Here is a 25,531-nt window from a genome sequence, read left to right on the forward strand (position 1 = left end):
TCCTCTTGTGTGCTCCTTGGTCCTCCCCAGCTCATACTTTCCTTGATCAGCTTAATTGTTATGATTCCTTCAGGTCTGTCTAGAAATCTTCACAAGATATTTTGGGGTCAAGCTAAGGTTGGAGTAAATCCCCTTGAGGTCACTGAGTCAATGAGAGGTAGCCTCAGAGGGCCCCCCAGGATGTTGGGTGCAGGCTAAGAGAGGTGCCCTCGTGCTTGGGTAGGCGGTACACTGGAGCATCTGTCATACCTACTGGACCAAATCGTGTCATCTTCCCCACCAGCCAGCTTCTCAAGTGTAGGGACCATTCATTCATATTTCCTTTGCCTCATGCCCAGGGATTGAGGGACTAACACTTGGCCATGCACAGGAAAAGATGGGAATTAACATTTCTTGACTAATTACAGACCTAGTGCTCCGTGCTAGCAACATTTTCATAGCCATCATCTTGGTTAATGACCACCACAGGGTACAACATAGGAGCTGTTATCCCTATTTCAGAGATGAGAAAACTGTGACCCAAAGTAGTTTAGGAGCTTGACGATGTTAGCTAGCTAGCAAAAGGCAGAATCAAGAGGGCAGATTCGAATCCAGTTCTGCCCAGCTCAAGCCCATGCTGTTTTGAGTGAATAAGTTCACACTTCATGCATCTGTACTTCACTAGGGATGCCAAGTTGCCCCAAGACCCTTGCTGTTGTTTACCAGCTATTTCCAGGGTCCCTTCCTTCCTCCTAAAAGCTGCGGACAAGGCAGGCTGTTGGGACGAGGGGGAAGGGGTCACCAGGACTCTGCTATGCCTGGAAGTTTGGAGAGAACATTTGAGCCCATGGCTTAGAGGTCCTGACCATTTCCTTGAGTGCTAGAGATGCTTTGTATGAAGTCCAAGGGTCACAGCCCATCTGGGTCACCTGGTAACTAAAGATAGGATGTAGGAGTCAGATGAGGACTGAGGGCTTCAGGCTGATCTTGCCAAGCCCCTTCACTTTGTATGGCCTTAGTCCCTTCATCTTAAAAGCAGGGGGGTTGGGGAAGGTTGTACCAATTCATCTCCGAGGTCCCTTGTTCCTCCTTCACTCCTTTGCAAAAGGCAGCAGCAGATCAAAACCCGTGTGCTGGTGGGGTGTGGGGAGAGCCTTGAGCCCAGTAACTTCAAACTCTGTTGCACGAGCTGTTTCTGAGTGCTCCACAAAATGGGGGTTCACTGATCACATGAGTTTGGGACGTGTTCACTTAAAGCTGAACAGATGTATTTACTGCTGGATTTTACTTCTGTTTTCTTAATATAGTGCTTGATATTTTCTCTTGTTTTTATTATAAAAGCAATAAAGGGGCTATAAAACAATTCAAATAATACCTAAATCTATAAAGTACAAATGCAAGTCTCCCTCATTTTCTCACATCTATTCCCCAGAGTCTGTCTCTCTTAATAATTTGGTATACATCCTTCTGGAATTTTTATATATTTTATTGTATTATATATAAAACACATATACACACATATGATTTGGCTTTTTAATGGGATATTACTCATGTTTAGAAATTTCACGTGGTTTCTACTCAACAACATGTCTAGGAGACATTTCATTGTATGTAGAGATCTGCGTCGCCATTTTTAATGGCTGATTACTGTTCCTGAGTGCATTTAACTATCCCCCAATTGAAAATTATTTTGGTTTTTCCATTTTTTTTAACTCCTTTAAGCATTCCAACATGTGTTGTGACTTTCCAAGTGAACAGTATAGTATGTATTATTTTCCAAGTATTTCTTTGATCAATGAACAATTTTTTTGCCCTCATGATCTCAGGGATACCAAGAGTTCTTGAAATACCACTCAGGAAATATTACTTTCACCTTTTAACTTTCACTTCCTTGGGTACTGAGAGTCTAGCCCTAATGTCTTTAAGATGAAGAGGGTTCCATGGAACCTTGCTAAAAAAAAGATACTAAATGCACTAGACTAGGACAGCAAGGGCTAGTCCTGGCTCTTCAGCCACCAGGACATTGGTGGGAGCGTGGGTGAGGGGTAACGTTAAGAGGTAGAGCACAGGAAAGGCATGGGCAAAGAGTTTTACAGTTTTTGCCACTCAAGACTTTTCTAGATCTAGCCTTGACACAGCTTCCCGATGCAAGTTAATGGCACACAGTAAGGAAAAATAAGAGCTTTTAGACACTGATCTCCAACATCCTAATTTCTCCATTTAACTTAGCTGGCCAAAAAGACGTATGACTGGAGCTTCGTTTTCAATACAGTTTTCCAGGTCCTGTTTGAGAAAAGAAAGTAGGTCTATCTGCAAAGAGCACGCAGGAGGCCCAGAGCTGCCATTGGGACGGCTTTGCTATGGGCTGTTGGTGACTTGTCTGTGTTGAGTGTCATTCCTTGTCATCGTTCCTGTGTCCGGTAGCAGTTCAGAAATGCTCATTTATTTTCACACAGAGACGTGCTGAAATGCCCAGTGTTATAGTTCAGTTAGTCTGTTTTTGCTTTGTACCAAGTCCATCTTTCCAAAAGAATCTGTAAGATTCACCGGGCTATTGGTCTGGAGGACTTTGCAGTGTATTCAAGTATCCCTTTGTAGCCTGAGCCAGCAACATAGGTCAAGAGAGGAAGAAAGTAACTGAGGAGAAGTCTACTACTACTTTGGCTTTTAAATATGCCAAAGTTTTATCTGAAAGCAATTGCTTATACGAAAGAATCACTACCAAGTCAGATACTACTGTATCTCATCATATATGTAATTTACTAGTTGAAACGAATTCACACGATTCTTAGAAGCACATGCCAACTTCTCAAGCAATAGTTTATGGGATGTTTCTGAATGTATTAGGACAGCCTGGTTTATCCTAAGCCCCGCTTCTCCTTATTTCACAAACATTCCCATGCATCCTCGGAGCCAGACCCTATGTTAGATACTGGGGACGGAGGAAAAGCAGGCTCATTCCTTGTCAGTGAAACTCAAGTCTCATTTGGAAACCAGAGAAGTAAATGCAGTGTTTAAGTGCTAAAAGATCGGTGTGGATATTTATTCAGTCCATAAGAATTTATTAACCTACTATATCCCACACACACGCACACACCTTGTCACTGGGAATGTTGTGAATGAAACAAAAGTCTGTGTTCCCTTGCCGTTTACATACATTTAGATTTCTGCTCAAATTTCTGCATCAGAAAGGCTTTCCCTAGTCACTGTATAAAAGAGCAATTCTCATCATCCTTTATCCCTTGAACTCTGCTATTTTATTCACAGAATTTTACCACCTGATATCTGGTTATTTGTTGCTTGCCTGTCCATAAGGGTAGAGACTATTTACTGCTGTATCCCCAGTGCTGGGAATAGTGCCTGGCACCAAAGAGATACTGAATAGTGAGTGAACAAATGAATGAATGAATGATTGGAGCAAGGCAATAAACACGGAAAAGTGCACAAGTATCAGGTGGTGTTAAGTGTTGGGCAGAACACTGAAACAGGGGTGATAGGGAGTGCTTTGGTGACCACTCTAGATGGGTATTCTGAGAAAGTTACCCGTAAGCCAAGATGTGAATGATGACCAGGGTCCAGCAATATGACATCAGGAGGAAGAGCACCCCTGAACAAGGAGAAAACAGCATAAAACCCCCAAAGTTAAATGAGTTTGGTGGGTTGAAGGAATCCCAAAAGAAGTTCATTTGGCGGGACTGTGGTAGCCAGAAGATAGAGGGGATGTGGCATGAGGCCATGAGGTTAATCAGAGACAAGAGAAGGAATTTAGCTTTTAATATGAGTATCACAGGGAGATTTTGGAGGATATTAGCAAAGTAAAATGATCTAATTTCCATCTTTATAGACTCACATTGGCTACTTTGTGGCCAGTGGATTGTAGAGGAACATGAGTGGAAGGGGGGGTTAGTTAGGTGTCCTTCCCCATCATCCCTTCAACTCCACCAATACGTGCTTGGTGTTAGATACAGCGATGGGCACCAGACAGACAATAAATAAAAGTCACTGCTTTCCAGAAGCTAGGAAACACTGAAGGGCTGGTGTGGAGTAAAATAACTTGGGCCCTGAGTTTATTTTCAACTCCAGTGGAAAGAACACTTCTCTTAAAACTTCTTAATGTTTACGAGTGAGTCGAGGAGGAGTTCCCAAGTTCAGTGTGCACAGTGATTACCAGGAACTTGTTAGAAATGTAGATTCGCACATCCTAACCTACCCCAGAAACTCTCTGTACAGCAGAGCCCCATAAGTCGCACTTCACAAGCACCGCAGGTAACTCTGAGGCCGGAAGTTCAAGGACCACCATTAAGAAACACGTTGAGAAAGGAAAGGGGAGGAAGGTGAAACTCAGAGTAGAATGATGCCCTTGCTATTAGTTCTGTTAGAAGATCTGGCGGCAGGAGACACAACTCCACACTGAGGTGACACTTAGGAATTCAAGGCACCCTCCCTTCCCCCTGCCTGCCTCCGCAGACTCCTCCCAGCCCACACACTTGCACGTGGGTTAGATGGCGTTCACACCGGGCCTTGGAGTTGAGGCAAACCACAAAGTGCCTGTGTGTGAAGGGAGCAGACATGGTGGAAGTTAACAGACTCCAAATCTGCCAGTTTTAAGGGAACATTCTGGACTGGCTAGAGGTGAAAATAACCAAGTATGGCCACCTGGTTCAGCCTGAGAACAAAGAAAGACTGGAATTTCCAGCACAGCCATGGGGGGTGAATTAGAAACTGATTTTCACAGGCTGTGATGCCACTTGATTTAGAAAACTCTGCCTCCTTCTCGCTTTGCTTTCATTGCTAATCCCTTAGCTCTGTGGACCTATAATTGACTGGTTTCACCATATTGCTGCCCTGCAAGATCCATCAGGAAAGAAGTATTAAAGCCTCATCTCATGGGTCTCATGCACTAATGGTACCTGAAAACATTAATATGATAGTCCTAGAGTAGCCGTCCTATACCCCGGAAATATTTCACATATAGGAGGCTATTTTAGGTGCCCCCCCCCAGGATTGATAACTATGAATTTTTTAAAGTCCCAGCTAATTTTCCCTCTCAGTTTATTATAGAGTTGACTTCTTTCTGTCCACCTCATATTCTTTTTTTTAATAGTTCAAAGAGTTAAATATATGGTGCCTTTTTAATTTTTTTTCTCCAAAATTTTCTTTAAAGTCCAGTTAGTTAACACAATGCAGTATCAGTTTCAGGTGTAAAATGAGTGATTCATCACTTACACACATCACCCAGTGCTCATAACAACAAGTGCACTCCTTAATCCCCATCACCTACTTAACCCACCTCCCCTCCAGTAACCATTGGTTTGCTCTCTATAGTTAAGAGTCCATTTCTTGGTTGCCTCTTTTTCTCCCCCCCAACTGTGTTTATTTGTTTTGTTTCTTAAATCCCACATATGAGCGACATCATACAACGGTATTGTCTTTCTCTGACTGACTCATCTCCTTTAGCATAATATAATACTCCCTAGCTCCATCCACGATGGCAAGATTTCATTCTTTTTCATGGCTGAGTAATCTTCCAAAGAAGATTCCACATCTTTATCCATTCATCAGTCAATGGACACTTGGGCTCTTTCCACAATTTGGCTATTATTGATAGTGCTGCTATAAACATTGGGGTGCATGTATCCCTTCGAATCAGTATTTTTGTATCCTTTGGGTAAATTGTTGCTGGATCTTAGGGTAGTTCTATTTTTAAATTCTTGAGGAACTTCCATGCTGTTTTCCAGATTGGCTGCACCAGTTTGCATTCCCATAAACAATGTAAGAAGGTTCCCATTTCTCTGCATCCACGCCAACACCTGTTGTTTCCCGTGTTGTTAATTTTAGCCATTCTGACTGGTATGAGGTGATATCTCATTACGGTTTTGATTTGTATGTCCTTGATGATAGGGATGTTGAGTATCTTTTCATGTGTCTATTAGCCATCTGTATGTCCTCTTTGAAAAGTGTCTATTCATGTCTTCTGCCCATTTTTTACTGGATTATTTGATTTTTGGGTGTGTTGTGGTGTTTTTTTTCTTAATCAGAGAGAGAAAGCACACAAGCAGGTGGAGTGGCAGGCAGAGGGAAAAGGAGTCTCCTCACTGAGCAAGGAGCCCAATGTAGGACTCGATCCCAGGACCTTAGGATCATGACCTGAGCCAAAGGCACCTGCTTAACCAGCTGAGCCACCCAGGCATCCCAGGGTGTTGTTTTCCTCAGATTTTATTTATTAGAGAGAGAGAGAGAGCATGAGTGGGGGAAGGGTAAGAGGGACAAGCAGGCTCCCCGCTGAGCACAGAGCTAGATCCCAGGACCCTGAGATCATGACCTGAGCTGAAGTCAGACGCTTAACTGACTGAGCCATTGGGTGTTGAGTTTTATAAGTCCTTTATATATTTTGGATATTAATCCTTTATCTGAAATGTCATTTGCAAATATTTTCTCCCATTCCATATGTTGCCTTTTGGTTCTATTGATTGTTTCTTTCACTGTGCAAAAGCTTTTTATTTTGATGAAGTCCCAATAGTTTATTTTTGCTTTTGTTGCCCTTGCCTCAGGAGACATATCTAGTCAAAAGTTGCTACAGCCTGTGTCAAAGAGGTTACTGCCTGTGTTCTTTAGGATTTTGATGGTTTCCTGTCCACCTCATATTCCAAGGCCGCATGTAACATACACTTCTCTTGGAAAGAGCTCCTTCCCCCCACCCAAAAAGTTGTTTCTTGTTTGTCCAAAAAGACGAAAGTGGTCTCTGAAAACATTTCTTACCTAATCTGAGCAGGATTCCATACAGGCTAAGCACATCTTCCTAAAAACACATGCTGGCTTCTTTAGAAACCACATGCACTTGGTTTGCTTCCTACTTCTCTGGTTATTCTTTCTCAGTCTTTGTGCATTTCTCTTCCCCTACCTGCCTCTTGTCTACCCTCTTGGGAGTCTCACTCTATATACAATCATGACTCCCAAGGTTCCAGACTTCCCCTGGTTGTCAACGATTCTCACGTGTCCAGCACCAGCCCGAGTCTCTCTTCTGACTCCTACGCACAGCTGCCTACTGGACATCCCTACCAGATGCCTCACAAAGAGGTCAACTCTGTACATCGAAAACTAAACTCAATCCCTATCTCAGGAAAGAGTACTTCCACCTATCCAACTGCCCAAGCCAAAATATTTCTAGACTGTTCTTGCTCCTCAGTGGCTCTTTCATTCCTCCACCTTTCTCTGTTCTCACTGCCTCTACTTGGGTTTACCCTTGTCCACTCTAGATGATTTCAGCAGCTCCCTAACTCTGTATTTGCCTTCTCTAGACCAGGGGTTGGCAAATTAGACCCAGTAGCGTTTACATTTTTTAAAGGATTATTAAAAATGGCTTTTAAAGAGTTATTGAAAGAGCCATTGAAATTGTGCCCAGAGCTGTTGAGTCAACTTGCTCAAGGTCTCACACTCAGTAAGTGGTAGAGCTGGGATTTGAACCCAGGTTATTTGAAGGGTTATTAAAAGAATGGCTTTTACATTTTTAAAGGATTGTTGAAAACAAACAAGAAATAGAATATGCAACAGATACTCTAGGTGGCCCTCTAAAGACTAAAATATTTCCTGTCTGTCCTGTTATAGGAAAAAATGTATTGCCTCCTGTTCTAGATCATTTGACGTGCTCCTGCCAGAGTATCTTTCATGCTGCTCCCATGCTTGAAATTCTTTTAATGGCTTGCCATCACTTGAGGATAAGTTCCAAGTGCCTTCACATGATTCGCAACACCTTTTATCATCTGACATTTGTCTCTCTCACTCGCTTGATCTCTTACCATATCTAGTGATGTATACTCACCTCACCCCTCTGAGCTATGCCTTTCAGCAGTACACAATTACTTGCTGTTTATGAATTTGCTTGGGGCATTTGATTTGCCTCATCCTACCCTTCCTTACCAGAAGCGTATCCCCAAGGCTCGGTTGAGCTGGCAGAGTAGAGCTGGAAATTTGAACTCAAGATGACCCCCTCCACGGCCCACATGGTACCCTATACATTGTACTTCATCTCAGCCCACCCTACCACGGCATGTTAGAATTCGCTATTTGTTTCTCTCCCTTACCTTCTAAATTACGTTAGTCTTCCTCAAGGGCAGATGTTTAAGAATGTATGTCAATTTCTCCACAATTCCAAGAATACAATAGACACCCAACAGATGATAAACTGATGGATGAATGAATAGGGGAATAAACACTAGTGATTAGCAGGCAAGTTTCCTAATTACCAGAGACTGTAGTCTGCATGGTTTTGCATAATCTGAACACCAGTCTTTAATACGCAATTATGGCAGAGTTCCAGAGTGGTACCCACTCCCATCTAAACATTTCTGCCCTGCCCACATGTTCTCCATTACAGAAGTGTCAGGAACCCCTGAGGTCCTGTGGCCCACAATACAATCTGAAAAGCCCTGCTGGAGAATGAATAAGGACCGAGAATAAACACCCTGTAGCATCCTATCTCCTGTCATATCCATGCCGCTGAAGAAATCGTCATCATCACCATCATCATTGTTAACATTTAGTGACCATTCGCTTTGAGCTAGATCCTGTTCTCAGTGTTTTACAGGTGTTCATTCATCCTTACAATAACGTTTTGAGGTTACTATCCCAATTTTCCAAATGTTGAAATTGAAGCAGAGAGATCTTAGATTAACTTGCCCAAAGTCTCACACTTAATATGTAGTGGAGCTGGGATTTGAACCCAAGGAAGTCTGGCTCCAGGGACTATTTCTTTGTATTGATTTTAACCTTAGTTGAATCCATGGACTTGGCCATTGTTTTAAAAAGAAGCCAAGGAGTCAGCTAGATCTAGCATAAATTAACATTCTATCTTCTAGCCAGCTGGCTTGCAGTCTGTGAGGTTTTCATTTTTATTTGGCACATACATGTTAGGGAAAGCCTTTCTTCTATTTCCTACTGCTCTACCTTCATATAGACATTCCCAGCTATAAACATGCATCGTACTAGGCACATAATAGCTACTCAGTAAATACTGTGATTGTGACATATGCATTTGCCTCTCTCTGTGTGTTTACAGCATTGATGGCCTGTGCACATGGGCATCTAGAGACCTAGACCACAAGCAAGGCTAAGCTAAACTGTCCCTTGCTTTTCAGTTACTCTGAATAAATACTGAACACTTACTGGGCCCTCCTACCCTTCACCACACTGAGGCGAGATTCAGGCAGAAGCTAACTCCAGTTTGCATTTGGATAGGGTGTAACACTGGCCTTAGAGTCTCACAAGTCACTCTTCCCCACATCTAATATCAGGAGGCTCGTGTAATATGGACAGATGAACGTTCAGTATTCCTACGTCTGAACCCAAATCCAGAAACAATACCTGTAAGGACACTGCTGACTTCCTCATAGAAAAGAAAATCTGGATTCTCTAAAATTGGCACTGGAAGTCAGATTACCAAATTGGGAAGGAAAGCTGGCTGAAGAGAGATCCTGTCGCTGAGAAAACCTAAATCCTGCTGATAACCCCACACTGGCAGAGAAGTCCCGGCTCGCTGTTCAACACTTTGGCCCAAGACTGAACTGCCAGTCGACAGGATATGCATAGTTCAGCTAATAAAAGGCTTACAGCACTTAAAACTTTTCTGAAGGTTATGGGATTTTTCAAAGGAATGCAGGGGAACATGAAGAATCATATGAAACTAGATACTTTGAAGAAAATACTGGTTCCTTCTTAGGGGTGAAAAGTAGTTCACAGGTAATAGTCTATCTACATGGAATCCTAGGGAAAGGGCTAATGCCAAGGAGTTTCTGCCTTTTAACCCCTAAGCCCGTCCTGTTTTCCTTCTATTCTAGGTCTGCCTGATTCACGCTGGTCATGTCTGACTACCCCCTTGGTTAGGAAGAGCAGTCTGATGGTACATCAGTTACCATAGAGGGCAGCCCACGGTGGTAGAAAGGCAATAGGGTTCGAATCAGAGCAACGTAGGCTGGAATTCCAGTTCTGCCACTTCCTGTCCTTGTGAGCCCACTTTAACCCCTCCGAACTTGGGTTTGCTCATTAGTTAAAACGCTTACACGTGCTCTGCAGAAGAGCAAGGGTGTGGAAAAGAGATAATATCTGTAAAGTGCCTGGCACACAATGGGTACTCGTCTGTCAGTATCTATAATGATTGGCATGTAGATATGAGGTCATTATACCATCTTCCAGGACTTCACAAAATAAGGAGCTTAATTCTCATTTTGAGGAATCTAGGAACAACCTAGGCAGTTGTTCAAAGAGCTGAGATGGAAAGGTAGGTAGGAAAACATAGTGTGGTGGAGAATTAGCCTAAATCCAGGCAATTGGAGAGGATGCTTCTATTTTTCTGACCATTTTATTTATTTATTTATTTATTTATTTATTTATTTAGCTGTTATTTCTGGTCTGGTAGAAGAGAGAAATCTGTATACTCTCTATGCTTATACTTCCCAGTTTTGGACAACTTTCCAAAGTGGTGTTGAATAGGAGATGAATTAAGAAGTATTTGGAAGGGTTTGGCCTGGGCAACACAGAGTATTTACAGATGGCAACTTCTCAGAATGAAAGAGAGAATCAAATGGGAAATGCCTCCAGGGTCAAGATCAGAACCACAGCTGTGAATAACACTATATGTAAAAGTCATAAGCACATGAAATGCTGTTTCCAAGTTTGCAGAAACTATAAAAACTGAAAGCAGGGCAGATAGGGAGAGAAGAAACCCGTTTCAGTTTGGTTTGGCTTATTTCCTTTGTAGAACTAAAGGCAGTGGGGATGACAAATGTTTTTCCCAGTTAAAAACTGGAAGAATAGCAAGTCGGAGGAACAGGGGCCATCCCAGTAAATACATAGGCCTCAAGGGGGGAAAGAAAGTATTGAAGGTCAACATGAAGGTCACAGGAGCATCAGAGGACACAAGACAGTGACAAGCAGGTGGCACATGTGAGGCACTGACTATTCCCTGAAAGGATAGGGGGTCTGCAAAGATCCCCCTCGTGGTTTATTTATTCTTCTTAGAAGAATGGTCCTAGACAAAGGCAGAGTTCTGGAAAAGTGCTTGACGTTGTTATATAAATGAGGCATTGGAACAAACCAGAAGCGAAAATTCTTCCATGTTCTAGGTCCAGGTCAGCAAACTTTTCTTATAAAGGGCCATATAATAAACATTTTAGGCATTGCAGGCCTTCCTGTCTGTGTCCCCACCATTCATTTCTGCCATTGTAGCCTAAAGGCGGTCATAGAAAGTACTTACCGGGGCATGGTGGTGCTCAAATGACTCTAGTGACAAAAGCAGGTGGCAGCTGACCAGAGTTTGACCCCCCTCCCAGGTAAATAGGAGATGGAGTCAGAGTCATGTCACGCAGAGGTTGATAGCTCCAAATGAATTACCCAGCTAGCAAATAAAACTACACATATTAGCAAATTCAAGACTTCGTGAGTTGCTGAAGAGAAAGAAGTTGAAGAGTTTGGCAGAAAGTATTAGGACAGGGTTAAGAATGTGTGGTCAGGTGGCCTCTCCCATTCCAAGAATATTTTCTATACTTCCACCTGGAGCAATCGTGAAGCTTCCAGCATCAAATAACTTTTAGCTGGCAATTACATTAAAAACAGCCAAGGTTATAAAAAGTTGCCCTAGCCAAATGGTGATATGAAACTCTTCATGAACCTCAAATCTGTTCCCCAAAATATCTGTGCAAAACAAAACTCTCCCTTGCAAGTCTCTGGGCTACTATAATTTTTGGTTTCAGAAAAAAAAATTCTTGCTCACAGAGGAGGTCTTCTCACAGCATTCTTTTTTTCCTCCAGCTTCAAGCTATTTAAAATCTAGAATATTCTTGTTAGTGATTATCCATTTCCCTGAGTAACTACAAACTTCGGCATAAATTACCCCCCACCAAAAATGAGGCCAAACCACATGCCTTCCAGTTATTTAAAATCCAGAATATTCTTTTTTAGTGATTGTCCATTTCCCTGAGTAACTACAAACCTTGGCACAAATTACCCCCCACCAAAAATGAAGCCAAACCACATGCCTTACTATTAGGCCCCAGTGGATGCCTGCATATGGTCATTTTTTTAAAGGTCAAAGGTCACTCCCCATTCCTGATTCCACCATGCACTAGCTGAGCAAGTTACTTCTCTGAGCTTTCGCTTCTTCTCTCAAAAGGGATAAAATCATTGATCTAATCACATGACAGTGAGAATGGAATTATGGAAAGCTTATACACTTGTCTAATAAGTAACGGCCCCCACTGTACCTCTGTGGTAGATTTGATGGTCCTAATCTAAAAAATTCCTAGGCAGGAGAAGAAAAAGTCTGCATTTCAGGGTAACTAAAAGTCCTCAGCATCTCCTCCTAGGAATTTGGAGCTGATGTTCTTTGCACAGCTGCCTTTCACTTCACATATTTGCTTGTAAGCTCACTTTTTTTCCAAATCTCATTCCTTTATTCTCTATTTATATACTTTTTTTTTTTTTTGCAATTGCAGGATTCTGGCTTTTTTTTTTTTTCAAGTGTTCTAAGATTTCAGTATCTGGTTCATAGTGTTAAAGAAGTTATGAAAATATGTAGTTGTACTTACTCAGAAATTTCTGAGTCAAGAGTAGAACTGAGCCAGTTGCCAACCCAATGTGCCATGCGGTCTCAGTCTCTGTTCCTCTTCTCCATCCCAATGCTACCCCCAAGGTAAAGGCACTGTGGCTCACTCCCTGCTCGCTCACACAGCAAACCCCCTGTCCCTCCCCATGTGCCTGATTGATATTTTATTCCTTGAAAGCTCTACATTTCTCAGTCCTTTACCCTTGTCAGAACAGTTCGTCACAACATCCAGAATACATATGCTCAGACATGAAGAGTATTCAATGGTCATGTCAATCACAGCAGCAACAACCTATGCTTCCATAGGGTTTGCCACATCAGGCACTCATCTCCATTATTTATTTATTCTGAGAGAGAGAGAGCGTGCTTGTGGGGGTGGGGGCAGAGACAGAGAGAGAGAATCATAAGCAGACTCCATGCCCAATGTGGAGTCTGACATGGGGCTTGATCTCTCAACTCTGAGATCATGACCTGAGCCAAAACCAAGAGTTGGAAGCGTAACTGACTGAGCCACCCAGGAGCCCATCGTCTGTCTATATTCTTTAAATACCTGAGCTCAGGTGGAATACTCACAACAATCCTAGATAGGTGCTATAATTCTCCTCATTCTATAATTAAGAAAACTGTGACGCGGGGGTAAATGACTTGCCCAAGGTTACAAAGTGACTGAGTGGTAAAGCTGGGGTTGGGACCCAGGCAGTTTGCCTCCAGCATCTGGGCTCTTAACCACTATGCTGTATTGTCAGTAGGATCATTTTGAGCTCCACTGCTCTGAAGATAACTAAACAAGTATCTACTCAGCATGACAGCCCTGTGCTGAATACTGAGGAGGGAGCTATGGAAGAAACAAGAGTCCCAGCCCTTGCAGTATTAGTTTCCAATCTAACTAAAGAAATGAGACTTTGTAGAGTAGAAAGGATTTTGTAGTACAGCTCAGAACAACTCTGGGAGATCAGGAAGGGTAGAAATTCTTGTGGACCATGGTAACACAGGAGGTAGAATTTGACTCATTCCTAATGGAATGGGAAAATTTGGAAAGATAGATGGGAGAAGAAAGAGCATGAATTCATCCCCAAGTGAATGACAAGGAGACTCAAAGAGGCCATCTTGACTTGAGAAACAAGTTAGTGTTGGGATGTGGGATAGGTAATTTTGCAAAGAGGAGAGGGAGATACTATTCTAAAGAGAAAGGATGTGCCTATGGTTTCCAGCATCCAGTCCTGTGTTGGGACCTAAAATGGGTTTAAGAATGCATGCTTGTGAGGGCAGAAGGCCTGAGCCTCCTAAGAACTGTCTGAGGTCAGTATTATCCTCCATTTGCAGAAAGAGATTAGAGGCTCAGAGTTGAAAAGCTCATCAAAGTCCTCCACATGTCTCTGTCTCTCTTGACTGAAAGCAGAAGCCTTCCTCTCCAGCAGCAGCTTCACGTAGCTGGTCATGAAGGTGACCTTGAGAGACAGGCCTACACAGAACAGTGGTGGTCATAGTTGACCAAGGATTCAGAGGGCATCATGATGCCACCCCACTCACCGAATTGCTAGACACTTTCTTTTAGACACCCAGAGCTTCCTCCTTTTCAACTCAGAGTACTTTTTCACTGTACGTTACAAATGCAGAGGAGACAACTTCACCTCAAGGAGCTTGGACTTGGTAGGACTGGCCCATGGGCACCTTGTCTGGATCCTACTCACAAGGTGGACAAGGGCCATACTTATGTCACTGAAACAATTATTTTTACTCTCTCAGCTGCTCTTTCTTTGTTAGAATGCTCGAGCAGACATGCTATCACAAAGAAGCTCACAAGAAAAGGCCATCAGAAAAGCAAAACTCCTTTATTTTCTGGCTAACTGTATGACCAAAGAAATAAAGCAGTAAGTTTTAGCTCAGTAAACGAAAAGGGAAGTGGGGTATGGGTATGGGAGAAAAGCAGCTAGTATTAATATATCTAATGTGACCACAGGACCATTTTCTATGTAGGCCTTAATTATGCCCCATTCCATGTCCCCTCATTCTCTGATTCCTTAAATTCCAAAACAACCCCAGAGAAATCTTTCTGGTTTTGCTTGGAAAGCAGCACTATGTTTCTGTGTCTGTGCATTCTAAAACAGTCCTGTCAAATCCGAAAACGAAATACAAGCTGACAGAATTCAGCTACTAACAAATTAAGTTAAATTAATAGAGCAGACGCCTGAAATACAAAGAAAACATCTTTCCCCCCAGGAATCTCTCTCCCTAAATGCCAGGCTAGATAGATAGACTACGGACGACCTCAGGTTTCACAGCAAAGCCCTTTCCTTTGCCTTGTCATGTTTCCTAGAGAGTCCTGCATGGGAACCCTCTCCAGAACTACTGCTCCCCCTGGTGGCAGCCTCCAAACCCCCACCTACCGAAGTTGAGGACATACTAAAAGACATGATAAATTGAAAAAAAGAGTGCTAGACCAAGAATCTCTATTTCAAAGTCCAACTCCGCAACCAAATAACTCTGTACCTCCTTGAGCTAAAGAGTTCAGTTTTATGAGTGGAAATAATTTGTAACTATATACAATAAGTGACAAATTCAGATTTTGTCCCATGTAGGTTTTGTCTTAAGTTAATATTTAAGATTGTTTTTATGAAGGCGAATACTTTATCTTCTCTATCTATGTATATACATTTTCTAGAATAAAAGAACATGCAAATGGTGAATCTCAAGGTCTAGGTTCATTCCTTTCCAGCCCCACTATTCCCATCCTAGTTCAGCCCCATATGCTCTCCTCCTTCTCACCTCTGTGGGAATCATTTCCAAGCTCCAGACCTGCTCAGAAAGCATTATGGCTCACGCAGTAGCACCTGTGTCTATAAGTGGTGCAGCTACAAAAGCTAACCCCCACCTTTAAAAAAATGGGTGGTTCAGGCCCACTGTCGGCATGGGTTTTATACCTCCTGCGTGAAATCAGGCAGATACAGTAGTTCTATGGGGGGGAATGAGCTGAATATGGAGATCTGATAAATTGTCTGGCGGCTACAGAGAATTGGCCAATAGCATGCGCCCCTCTCTTCCTTTCTGACAATCTTTACCACTCCCATCCTTCCTCGAATTTAATTCTTCATTCAGAGTGTCCAACATTACCAACAAAGCATCACTGGGAATGCCAAAAGATGGTCTGGAAATGCCTTATATACCTTATTTTCACAGCTTCCTCTGCTGAGTAGAAAAACCTACTTCAACTGAGTTTTAGAAGCAAATAAGCTGATGTAGGAAGGTGAAGGGATTTGCCAGTGGTGACTACTTAAACAATAGCAGGACCAAAATGAAGTTCAGAAGACTGGTCTTCTAGCCTCTTGCTCTGAATCTTCAAGAAACCTCTCTGTAGGGAAGAGAATGACAATGTCAGTTTTAGGGAGGCAACCATCCCAAGGGACTTGGGAATTTAGCAAATTCTAATCCCTACCTTTGAGTGCAGTGAAACTGAATAACAATGGACTAGACTCAATCATCATGAGCAGTCAGTTCTATTGAAATTTGATTAAGCCTGCTTTTATTATTGCTGTTTGGAAATCATTATGGAGGCATACATGTTCCTGGGGCATCATCATGATTTAAATCATAAAATCAGTTTTTAATTTTTTAAATCTAAAACAGCCTGAATACCTGAAGAGATTTAGCAATGACATATAGTTGTGTCTGTTAAGATTCTTTTTTTAGATAGTGACATTATTGCATATTATATAGTTTACCAAAGATAAGAAGTGTGTATCGTCATCTTTCTCTTATTAGCTTCTTTGAAAAAGACCAACATGTAATTGTTTGGGAAAAATCACTTAGCGTTTAATGGATGTGTGAATGAATGAGTGGATGAACGCTACCACCCCTCTCCCCCACCCCTCATGAAACTTCAGCTCCAGTTCAGTGCCCCAAAAGCTCGACTTTCCTCAGCAATTGTGGTGATGGTGTGGAATGGCACTGAATCAAACACAGACCATCCAGAAACTTCCCTTTAGCTGAGGTTTTCTGTTTCCTTCCCCATTTTTACCAGAACTGCACAAGTGGATTGAAGACTGACACATGTAAGCCTTGCTTTTCCTCTTTCCTGCCTTCCCTCTGCCAGGAGGTAAGAGTAAGCAATGCAATCAGCTGAAGGCCAAAAATGGATTTGAGGAAGCGTGATCCATTGCCAGACTGGTTGCCCACCTCAGAATAACTAAGAGCTGACGAGAGGCAGTGCCAAAGTGCCAATACCATAGAGTCTGGACAGGACCCAGCAGGAGAGATAGTGAAAAAAGGAAAGAATGGTATAGTGGGGAGAACATGTTGCTGGGGCAGGAGGTCTGACTCCTAGGCTTAATTTCACCACCAAGTCTCACAAGTTCTTCTGACATTTTCATGCTTTCCTTCCCTCTCCTTTCCTTTAAAATGACCCCTGTTTCCAGCTTACCTCCTGTGGGTGGATGTTAACATGATATTAGGTGAACAGATCTTGGGGACTTTTGAAACTAGGGAGAAGGAAATTATCACAAACATGGAAATGACTGACTCCAGAAGCCCATAAGCCATCTGTAAGGCATTGCTGTGCCATTGAATGGTTTACCAACCTAAGGCCTGGGCAGGTCCAGGCACTGGATCTCTGAGCTTCCTGTCTGTCCTCCTCCCTGCCCTTCTGGATTCCCACCTCCACCTATACAATCCAGTTGTCATCAGCCTCATCGAGTCACTGAGACATCAGCTTCAAGTCATCATTAGTCACTAATCTGCAATGGCATAAATAAAAAAAAACAAAAAGAGTAGACTAAGATTGAAGTGAGTTTGAAGCTCTTGTTAGGCACTCACAATGTGATTCTTATAATTATTTTCAGGGAAAGCAAAGTGTTGGAACTAGATGGTGATTGTTCTGGACTTCTCTAGCATTGTCCTGAAGCTCAGGTTTTGCCTTCATTTTATTGGGCACCTCCTCTACAAAGGGTCCTTTATTAAGTATTATGGAAACAGATCTGAGTTTTATACCCTATGATGTTTACAGACTAATGAAGGTAATAGATGTACATATGACTACCTAGAACCGAGAAGTAGTTAGACATAAAATTTCCTCCAAACATATGCATCACGGTCGTCTCATCAATATTTGATTCTTGGCTTCCTCTCACGCACCTCCAATCCTTTACTCCAGATGTTTTTCTCCATGTCTGGAAGCCCTGCCTACTTTCCATCATCCAACCGAGCTCTACTCCTTTATGATTTTTCCTTTTCTTTAATAAGCCTTTCCCAAATCCATCTGCACCGTTCATTCTAGCGTCCCCTCTCATCCGTGATGTGGGTGTTATATGTGTTCAGCAAACATACACTGTCTACTCCCAACTGGTATTTTTAGATCGAGTAATCAACAAGCTGCATAGGCAATCAAAAACCTCATTTGTGGCTGCTATCAGAATCACATCAATCAAAATGACGAGAGAGTCTGGGCTCCTGAGTGTCACTGTGGCTGGTTTGTGTCTGTTTTAAAACAGGGTTCCAGGGGCACGTAGGTGGCTCAGTTAAACATCCAACTCTTGATCTCAGCTCAGGTCTTAATCTCAGGGTCATGAGTTGAAGCCCCATGCTGGGCATAGAGCCTACCTTAAATAGATAGGTAGGTAGGTAGGTAGGTAGGTAGGTAGGTAGGTAGGTGGATGGATGGATGGATGGATGGATGGATGGATAGATAGATAGATAGATAGATAGATAGATAGATAGATAGATATAAAAATAAAACAGTGTTCCTTCCTGCCTTACCAGTATTAAATGCCAAAAAGGAGTCAACTGACCTGATCAGGTGTCCATTTCTTTTCTGTTGCTCCAGGATTCTTCTGCAGCCAGATGATTCCTTACAGATCCTGGCACCAGTGGAAGCTGATGTGGGTTTCTACACTTGTAATGCCACAAATGCCTTGGGATATGACTCTGTCTCCATTGCCGTCACGTTAGCAGGTAACATGAAAATCTTGTGTGGTTTGTTTCGGAATGACACCGTGGGTGCCTATGACGTGCCGGGCAGGCCCGGGAGCACATAAATAAATGAGATTCATACCCTGCCTTCAGAGCGATTATAGCTTGTCGTTACAATTAAATGGAGCTGACGTATAATAGGATGTAGAATGAAATACATGGTATAAATGATAACCTGAGAGTATACAAAGACATTCATTCCATCTGGAAGATTTTAGAGTCAGAATGAGTGGATTTCGATAAGCAGAGATGGGGGAAATATTCCAGGAAGAGAGAACAATATGAGCAAAGGAGTTGTGTACAAATAAGTAACGTGTTCGGGAACATGGGTTGTGAGCCGAGATCTTGAACACTCATTTGGGATCCTATCATTTCTCCTTGTTACACCTGTCGCAGAGAAGACAAGACTCACGGGTAGCTGGAATTCCGCAGTCATGATTTGGAGCAAGAGTGTTCTTCTCTCCAGTTCTGTTTTATTTCAACCTCTTGCTCTAATGCACCTGCCAGCACTTTCCCTTTATCCACAAGTCTGGGCAAACATTCTGCACATGGCAGTTGCAGAAAACTGCAGTGCAGGGTACAGTGTCTCCCAAGGTTGTGGTCTTGTCATCATGTACTTTACAAAAACCTCTCAACGTAGGACACAAATCCTTGCCTTTGAAACTGCAAAAGACCTTAGGTATCAATTGTACCAGTGCCCTCATTTCTTAGAGGCCGGGTCCTGTAACCTGAGGTCAAGTAACCACTCAGCTCGTTGTGGAGATAAGAAGGGAACTGAGGCCTCCTGACTCCCAGCTCATTGTTCCTTCCTTTTCCCCAAGGGTCCTACCAAGGTAGGATCCTTTTTCTCAGATCTGGGCCCCGCAGTCTTTTTGGCGGTACGTTGCATGTGTTTGTATTTATTCTTTTCAATTGCTGCTCCCGTCAGATGATTCAGTAGATGCTAGAAAAGCCAACATCACCCCACACTGACCTCATCGGTCCATGCTGGGATTATGTTGTCACACTGTTCTCTAGTCACACATGCTACTCCCTTGCATATCTGTTTAGCAAGAGCATTTCTGCCCCCATGACCTACGGCTGATCTGGAAAGGGACCTTTAGCAGGAGGCTTTCCAGGGAAGATGAAAGTCAGCCGTGAATAAGGCAAGCTAAGATTGCCCTGGGGTGGATTAAAGACTGATATTATTAATGCCTATTTTTTTTTGAGTGAGCAGAACATTTGCTTTCCTCCTAATGTATTCCAGTTACAATCTTGATTCCCCCCCTCTTTATACAGAGTCCAGATGCTCAGCACCAATCTCGTAAAAGCTCTTCTGCCTTCCACACTCCAACCTGCCTTTAGCAAGGGCACTGCTGACATCCTTCCAGTTGCTGGCAAATAATGGCTCTTACGGGATTAAGTCTCTTGTTTATATTTATCCAGATACGGTTCAGCTCCATCACAGACTAAATAGCCTTTGTTCACCTGAATTTAATACGATTAATGGAAACCTGTCTGGAATTAAGTAAGGCAATTGTAACATCAGACTTGTCTTCAGCTCTTTGAAGAAGAGCTAGTGGAGGCTGCCAAAGTGTTCAAAGCCAGAAAAGAGAGAGCAGCCAAAGAGGCACTGGGGAATGGGAGGAAAGGGGCTGACCCATGAAGCAGATCACAAACACCACCCCTAGGGCCTAGGGGACTGTGTCCTTATACTTCAGTGCTGGGGTGGGTTCAGTCTGTTGATGAATCTAATATCTCTGATAAAAATTAAGGTTGGATTTGTGTCTTTACCTGGGATTATCATCTACAACTGTGGTATACCCGCTACTCTTCTAAGCACACCCTCCGCCACATACTGTGGGACATTTAGCAATAAATAACGCCTGAGTTTTGTGCTCCATAATGTGTACAGACTAGGGAAGGCAACAGATGCATGCAGGACTACCGAGAATGGAGAGATTTACACTTTCCTTCAAATGTATGCATCAAGATCCTGTGTAGTGGCGTATAAAATACCACCCAAATATACACTGAATTTAAGGGGAAAGTAAGTGTCAAGCATTTCTAAATTTGTTTACCGATTATACTGCTTACCTTGAACAAAGTCTATAACCTCATTGAGTGTTCGTTCTCATCTATAAAAATGAAATTAATAATATCTTCTGGGATCGTTGTGCGTTAAACAAGATGGCGCGTGTAAAAAAGCACTTAGCCCTATGCCAGGCACATAGTTCACACTCAATAAATGTTTCATTTTCTTTCTCTAGCTTTCCTAAAATGAAACACATCCTGAAAGCAATTCTAAAATGTGTAAAACATTAGTCCAACTTGGCTTCCACGTATTTTTCATTATAAGTCTTCACACTGAAATTTTTCAAGTACGGACTTAAGAACTGATTGAGCTCAAATGCAGTCTAATCTTCATGGTAATCTCCGTGCTTCTGTACTTGCAAAATCATTGCAGACTTTTTGCCTTGACTTCTGTGTGGACGTTAGACTACAAGGGGGGAAAAATCTTTTTGAGGCTCAAGATACTCAGGTGTCCCTATGATTTTGTAAGGAAGGTATGAACTCTGGTCTTGCCAGTGTGTCTTAGTTGGCCAGAAGTAGGGAGACTTACTCATAGTAACTCAGGAGAGCAGGAAGAGCGTGACAGTTAAGCCCGAGGACTCTCTAGCCTCCTAATCTGCATTGGAATCCTGGCTCTGTCACTTCCTGGCTGTATAACCTCCAGCAACTTCTTTGCTGTCTCTGACTTGGCTTCTTCCTTTGCAAATGCTGATAAAAATAGTACTTGATTCAGAGGGTTCCTGTGAAGATTAAATACATTCATTCATATAAAATGCTTATAATTGGGCACTTGATATTTGTTAGCTAGTATTGTGAGAATAACGCATAAAACAAAAGCCGAGTTATTTTTACAGTAGAGGAGACTTTTTCAGAGAGTAGGAAGCTCACAAGCCCTGTGGAGGGCATCTCGCCCTCAGCGTCTGCAGGCCAGCCCCAGAAGTTGGATTAGCCATCTGGAAAGGGCTGGACTTCCTGGATTCAGAGCAAGGGAGACAGCTTGTGATAAGGAGTATTTCACAGGGGGCTGATGAACTCTCCGTGGCCCACAACCAGACCTCTTCCATTGAGTTGCCCCATCTTCGGGATTGACTGTGTTGCCAGTTCTGCCTCTCAGATTCATTTCAGGTCCATTGCCACTCTGAACACAATTTTTCTTTGAACATGTAAATACCATTCAGCTTCAGACATGCTATTACAGCCAAACCCTTCCTTGGTTTGCCTTCTTTGGGCCTGTAAATTAGTGTCTTTAGTATCCTCTTGCTTTTCTCCAAACCCATCCATTAGGTGTTGATTTATCTGTAAGTCTCAGAGATTTGAGGGTATTTTGCAAGTGTGTATCAGCATGGAGATAGCCAGCATCTCCCTGTCTGCCTCCCTGGTTCAGAAGGGAAGCTCACAGCCAGGTAAACACAGGGCCACAAAATTCCTTTCTGTCCTAAACTAACTTAATTGGGTACCTGTTTCACTGCTCAGAATGTAGATGACAGTAGCATAACATGGATGGGAGGGTAATGGGGGGTAGGGAGGAGTATAAGAACGTCCCCAGAATGTCACATACCTAACAGTTTGAAGTACTGATGACTTTACATCAGGTATAGACAGGTCTGGGTAAAGGAGAGTTTCTAATGTATACAGAGATGGGCACAAAATGGGAGAGCCATCTCGACTAGTCAGATTCAACACTCAGCCAGGTTGCTCAGAAACCTTCCAGTCTGAATGGCAAAGGCAGGGTCTTGAAGGAAAGCAGTAGTTTCCTGGTAAATTGCTTCAGTCTGGATCAGTGGAGTTTAGCTCTACTTACCAATGCAGATGAGTCCTTTCCAGGTGTAGACCATGGATGAGGTCATAGCCATAAGGGAAACGTTTTTGGTTGTCATTGATTTTATCAGATCACAAAAGAGATACTGTAAGGCCTGCCTGACATCATCACTGGAAAGTGAGAAGAAGATGAGGGATGAGCATATCTTTCATTGAAAGGAGAGAATACAGATGAGCTCATCTGAAGTTTTCACAGGAAGAGAGAGACAGAAAATATTTCTCCTTTCCTGGCATGCTTTTCTGCTTTTTTATGAGTTGAATAGCTGACACATACTGTGTCTAATAAAGAGATCAGAGAAAATAAAATAAAAGGAAAATAAAAATAAAAGGCCATTGTCCTTGAAATTCTTCTTTCTCTACCCCCGCCCCGTCATGATTTAGTAGCTGCAATAAAAGCAGTTTTGTACGGCTTTTATAACATAAGTCATTTCAGATTGGCATTTCTGAAATTTCTTTCCAGCAGTTCTGTTAACCAGAGGAGGACTTTGCCTCACAGACAGTTAGACTCAGAGAGGGTCCTGTCACCAGCAGCAAAGACAAACAAAGGAAGGTTTTCTCCAGTGCATTAGATCAGAGGGAAAGGTAGACAAGTTTGGCTATATTTCAGATGGTGCTCTGAACAACAGGGCAACGGCCATTGACTAATCCAAGCTGCCATCAAGGGATTTTATTATCTGATATAATACTGTATAATCAACGTCCTTAAGTTTTGTTCAATATATACAGAAGTACAGCATGCCTACTAAAGAGGCCTCGCTTTTATAGAACTTAAATAAAATGGATAAGAACATAGCAGGAAAATCCAGCCAACTTGCTCTGCTCCTCAGTAGACTAAAAGAAACAAAGAAGTACGAATGATCCCAGCTAGCCCATCTCAAATTCTGAAAAGGCGACTTTCACGTCTATCCCAGGGAATAAGGGAAGGATGCGTGGTCGGGCAGGTAGTGGGACACAGCGTATCCTGGGTTAGTCGTTTCTAGGAGAGGCTGCGGCATCACTTTTTGTACTAGGTCTGCAGTCCCTTGTCAAGGAGTCCGCACTGGATTTAACTTTTTAAGAAATGACTGTGTTCCAAAGTGGCTGCACCATTTTACATTTCCACCAGCAATGTATGAGGGTTCCAGTTTCTCCACGTCCTCAACAATGCTCGTTAGCATCCTTTTTTTTATTATTATAACATGCTCATGAATGAGAAGTCATATTTCACTGTGATTTTAATTTATATGTCTCTAATGATTAATGATGTCAAGTATCTTTTTTGTGCTTATTAGTGTAGTGATAACTTGTTAAAACAACAGAAATACACAATCTTACAGTTCTGTAGGTCAAAAGTCTGGTATAGTCTCACTGGATAAAATCAAGATGTCAATAGGCTGCATTCCTTTCTGAAAGCTCTAGGGGAGAATGCTTTTTTGCTCATTTGGGTTTTGGCAATACTTAATTCCTTGTGACCTGGGACTCTGGTCCCTGTTTTGTTACTGACTGTGAAGGGCGTGCCATTCTTTTTTTTTTTTTTTTTTTTTTGACAGAGAGACATCCAGCGAGAGAGCGAACACAAGCAGGGGGAGTGGGAGAGGAAGAAGCAGGCTCCCAGCAGAGCAGGGAGCCAGATGCAGGGCTCGATCCCAGGACCCTGGGATCACGTCCTGAACCAAAGGCAGCCGCTTAACAACTGAGCCACGCAGGCGCCCCCCATTCTCAGATTCTAGAATTTACTGCATTCCTTGGCATTTGGCCTTCTTCATCCATCTTCAAAGCTACAAATGGCGGGCTGAGCCCTTCTCTTGTTGCTTCTCTCTGACAAACTTCCTGTGTCTCTGTCTTCTGATTTTAAGAGCTCGTGTGACAGACTGGGCCCACCTAAGGAACCTGGAATAATCTCCCTGTTTTAAGGTCAGCTGATTAGCAACTTTGGTTTCCTTTTGCCATGTAGCATAACACAGACACTGATTCCAAGGATTAGCATGTAGGCATCTTGGGTTGGGGGTGGGGCATTATTCTGCCTACCACACCCCGACTGAAGGGCACAGCTCATTTTCATTGAACTGTTGCCATAGAAAAATGCAAATTTAATGTAGATAGACTTTCTAATTTCTCCAGATATACCAAACCAAAAAACACACACACACACTTTTAATCTCTCCATTTTTAACTGAGCCCAACTAATTCAAACTTGTAAAAAAAAAAATTACTTTGGAGCTAAACATGTCTGGTCAAATCTTCCACTTTCTGTATTTTCTGATCAGATATTACACCACATTTCCCAGTGTAGTCAGAATATTACGCAAAGGGTAATAATTTATTTTATTAGATTATACTAACTAAAACCATGTAATGATTTGGATGAAAGAGAAACATTTATTTTTTACTATTACAAAAAAGGAAGCTTATTGTAATAATGGAATAAGTCAGATTGTAAGGAAAGTATTTGCCTCATTACAAAATTTAGAAGCAGATTTAGAACTATAAATCTGTGTCCTTATTATAAACAGAGGGGTTTTAAATAGATACACACTTGGGTCTCTTGAAGACCTAAGAGTTCTATGAATGTCTTACATACAAATGAAGAACAGCCGTCCTCCCCCACCACCGATAAACTCCCCTTACCTGAAATTCTAACGTTCACAAATTTACTTTCTTTATCTTTGGGAGACTAGAAGAAGTACAGCTTTTGCCAGTGATGTCTTGGAAAAATAACAGGGGAGAGGAAAGGTTCCCAGAGGACTGGTGATGAGAAAGGGTACCAGGTAAGCAGAGTGGACTGAAAGGTCAGATGCCAACTCTCAAGGCTGGAGGTAGAAGTGAAGGAGACCCTACATAAGCCAGCAGGACAGGAAGGAGTTAAAAATCCCTGAGCTATAAAATGTGAAAGGCATTTGGAAGGAGAACCAGACTAAGAAAAAAAAAAAAATCATGCATTTCAATATAACTATTATCTGTAACAAAGCGACTCTTGTTGAAATGGCCAGGTAGCCAGATCCTGAGAAGTTTCTGGCCAGCATGGGATGGTAACTAGGAATAGTCAGTATCCGTATCCGTCATTACTCATTTCAAATGTGGAAAATGTTGTTGGTCTTTATAAGGGCTTTCATGGCATCACACTGATCGTGGCCCCTTAAACTTTAT

General features: G+C 42.4%; 1 protein-coding gene across 5 annotated transcripts in view; it reads left to right on the top strand.

The window, feature by feature from the left end:
* ADAMTSL1 (ADAMTS like 1) overlaps positions 1-25,531 on the top strand; it is an 878,957-nt gene that overhangs the window by 754,845 nt on the left and 98,581 nt on the right. For all 5 annotated transcript variants that reach the window (XM_044386899.3, XM_044386900.3, XM_057313473.1 and 2 more), the window contains one exon: positions 18,390-18,517. In XM_044386899.3, coding sequence (XP_044242834.3) covers positions 18,390-18,517 — 128 coding nt within the window. The remainder of the gene's footprint in view (positions 1-18,389; positions 18,518-25,531) is intronic.

Source organism: Ursus arctos, unplaced genomic scaffold (assembly GCF_023065955.2).
Source record: "Ursus arctos isolate Adak ecotype North America unplaced genomic scaffold, UrsArc2.0 scaffold_18, whole genome shotgun sequence".
NCBI lineage: Eukaryota > Metazoa > Chordata > Mammalia > Carnivora > Ursidae > Ursus > Ursus arctos.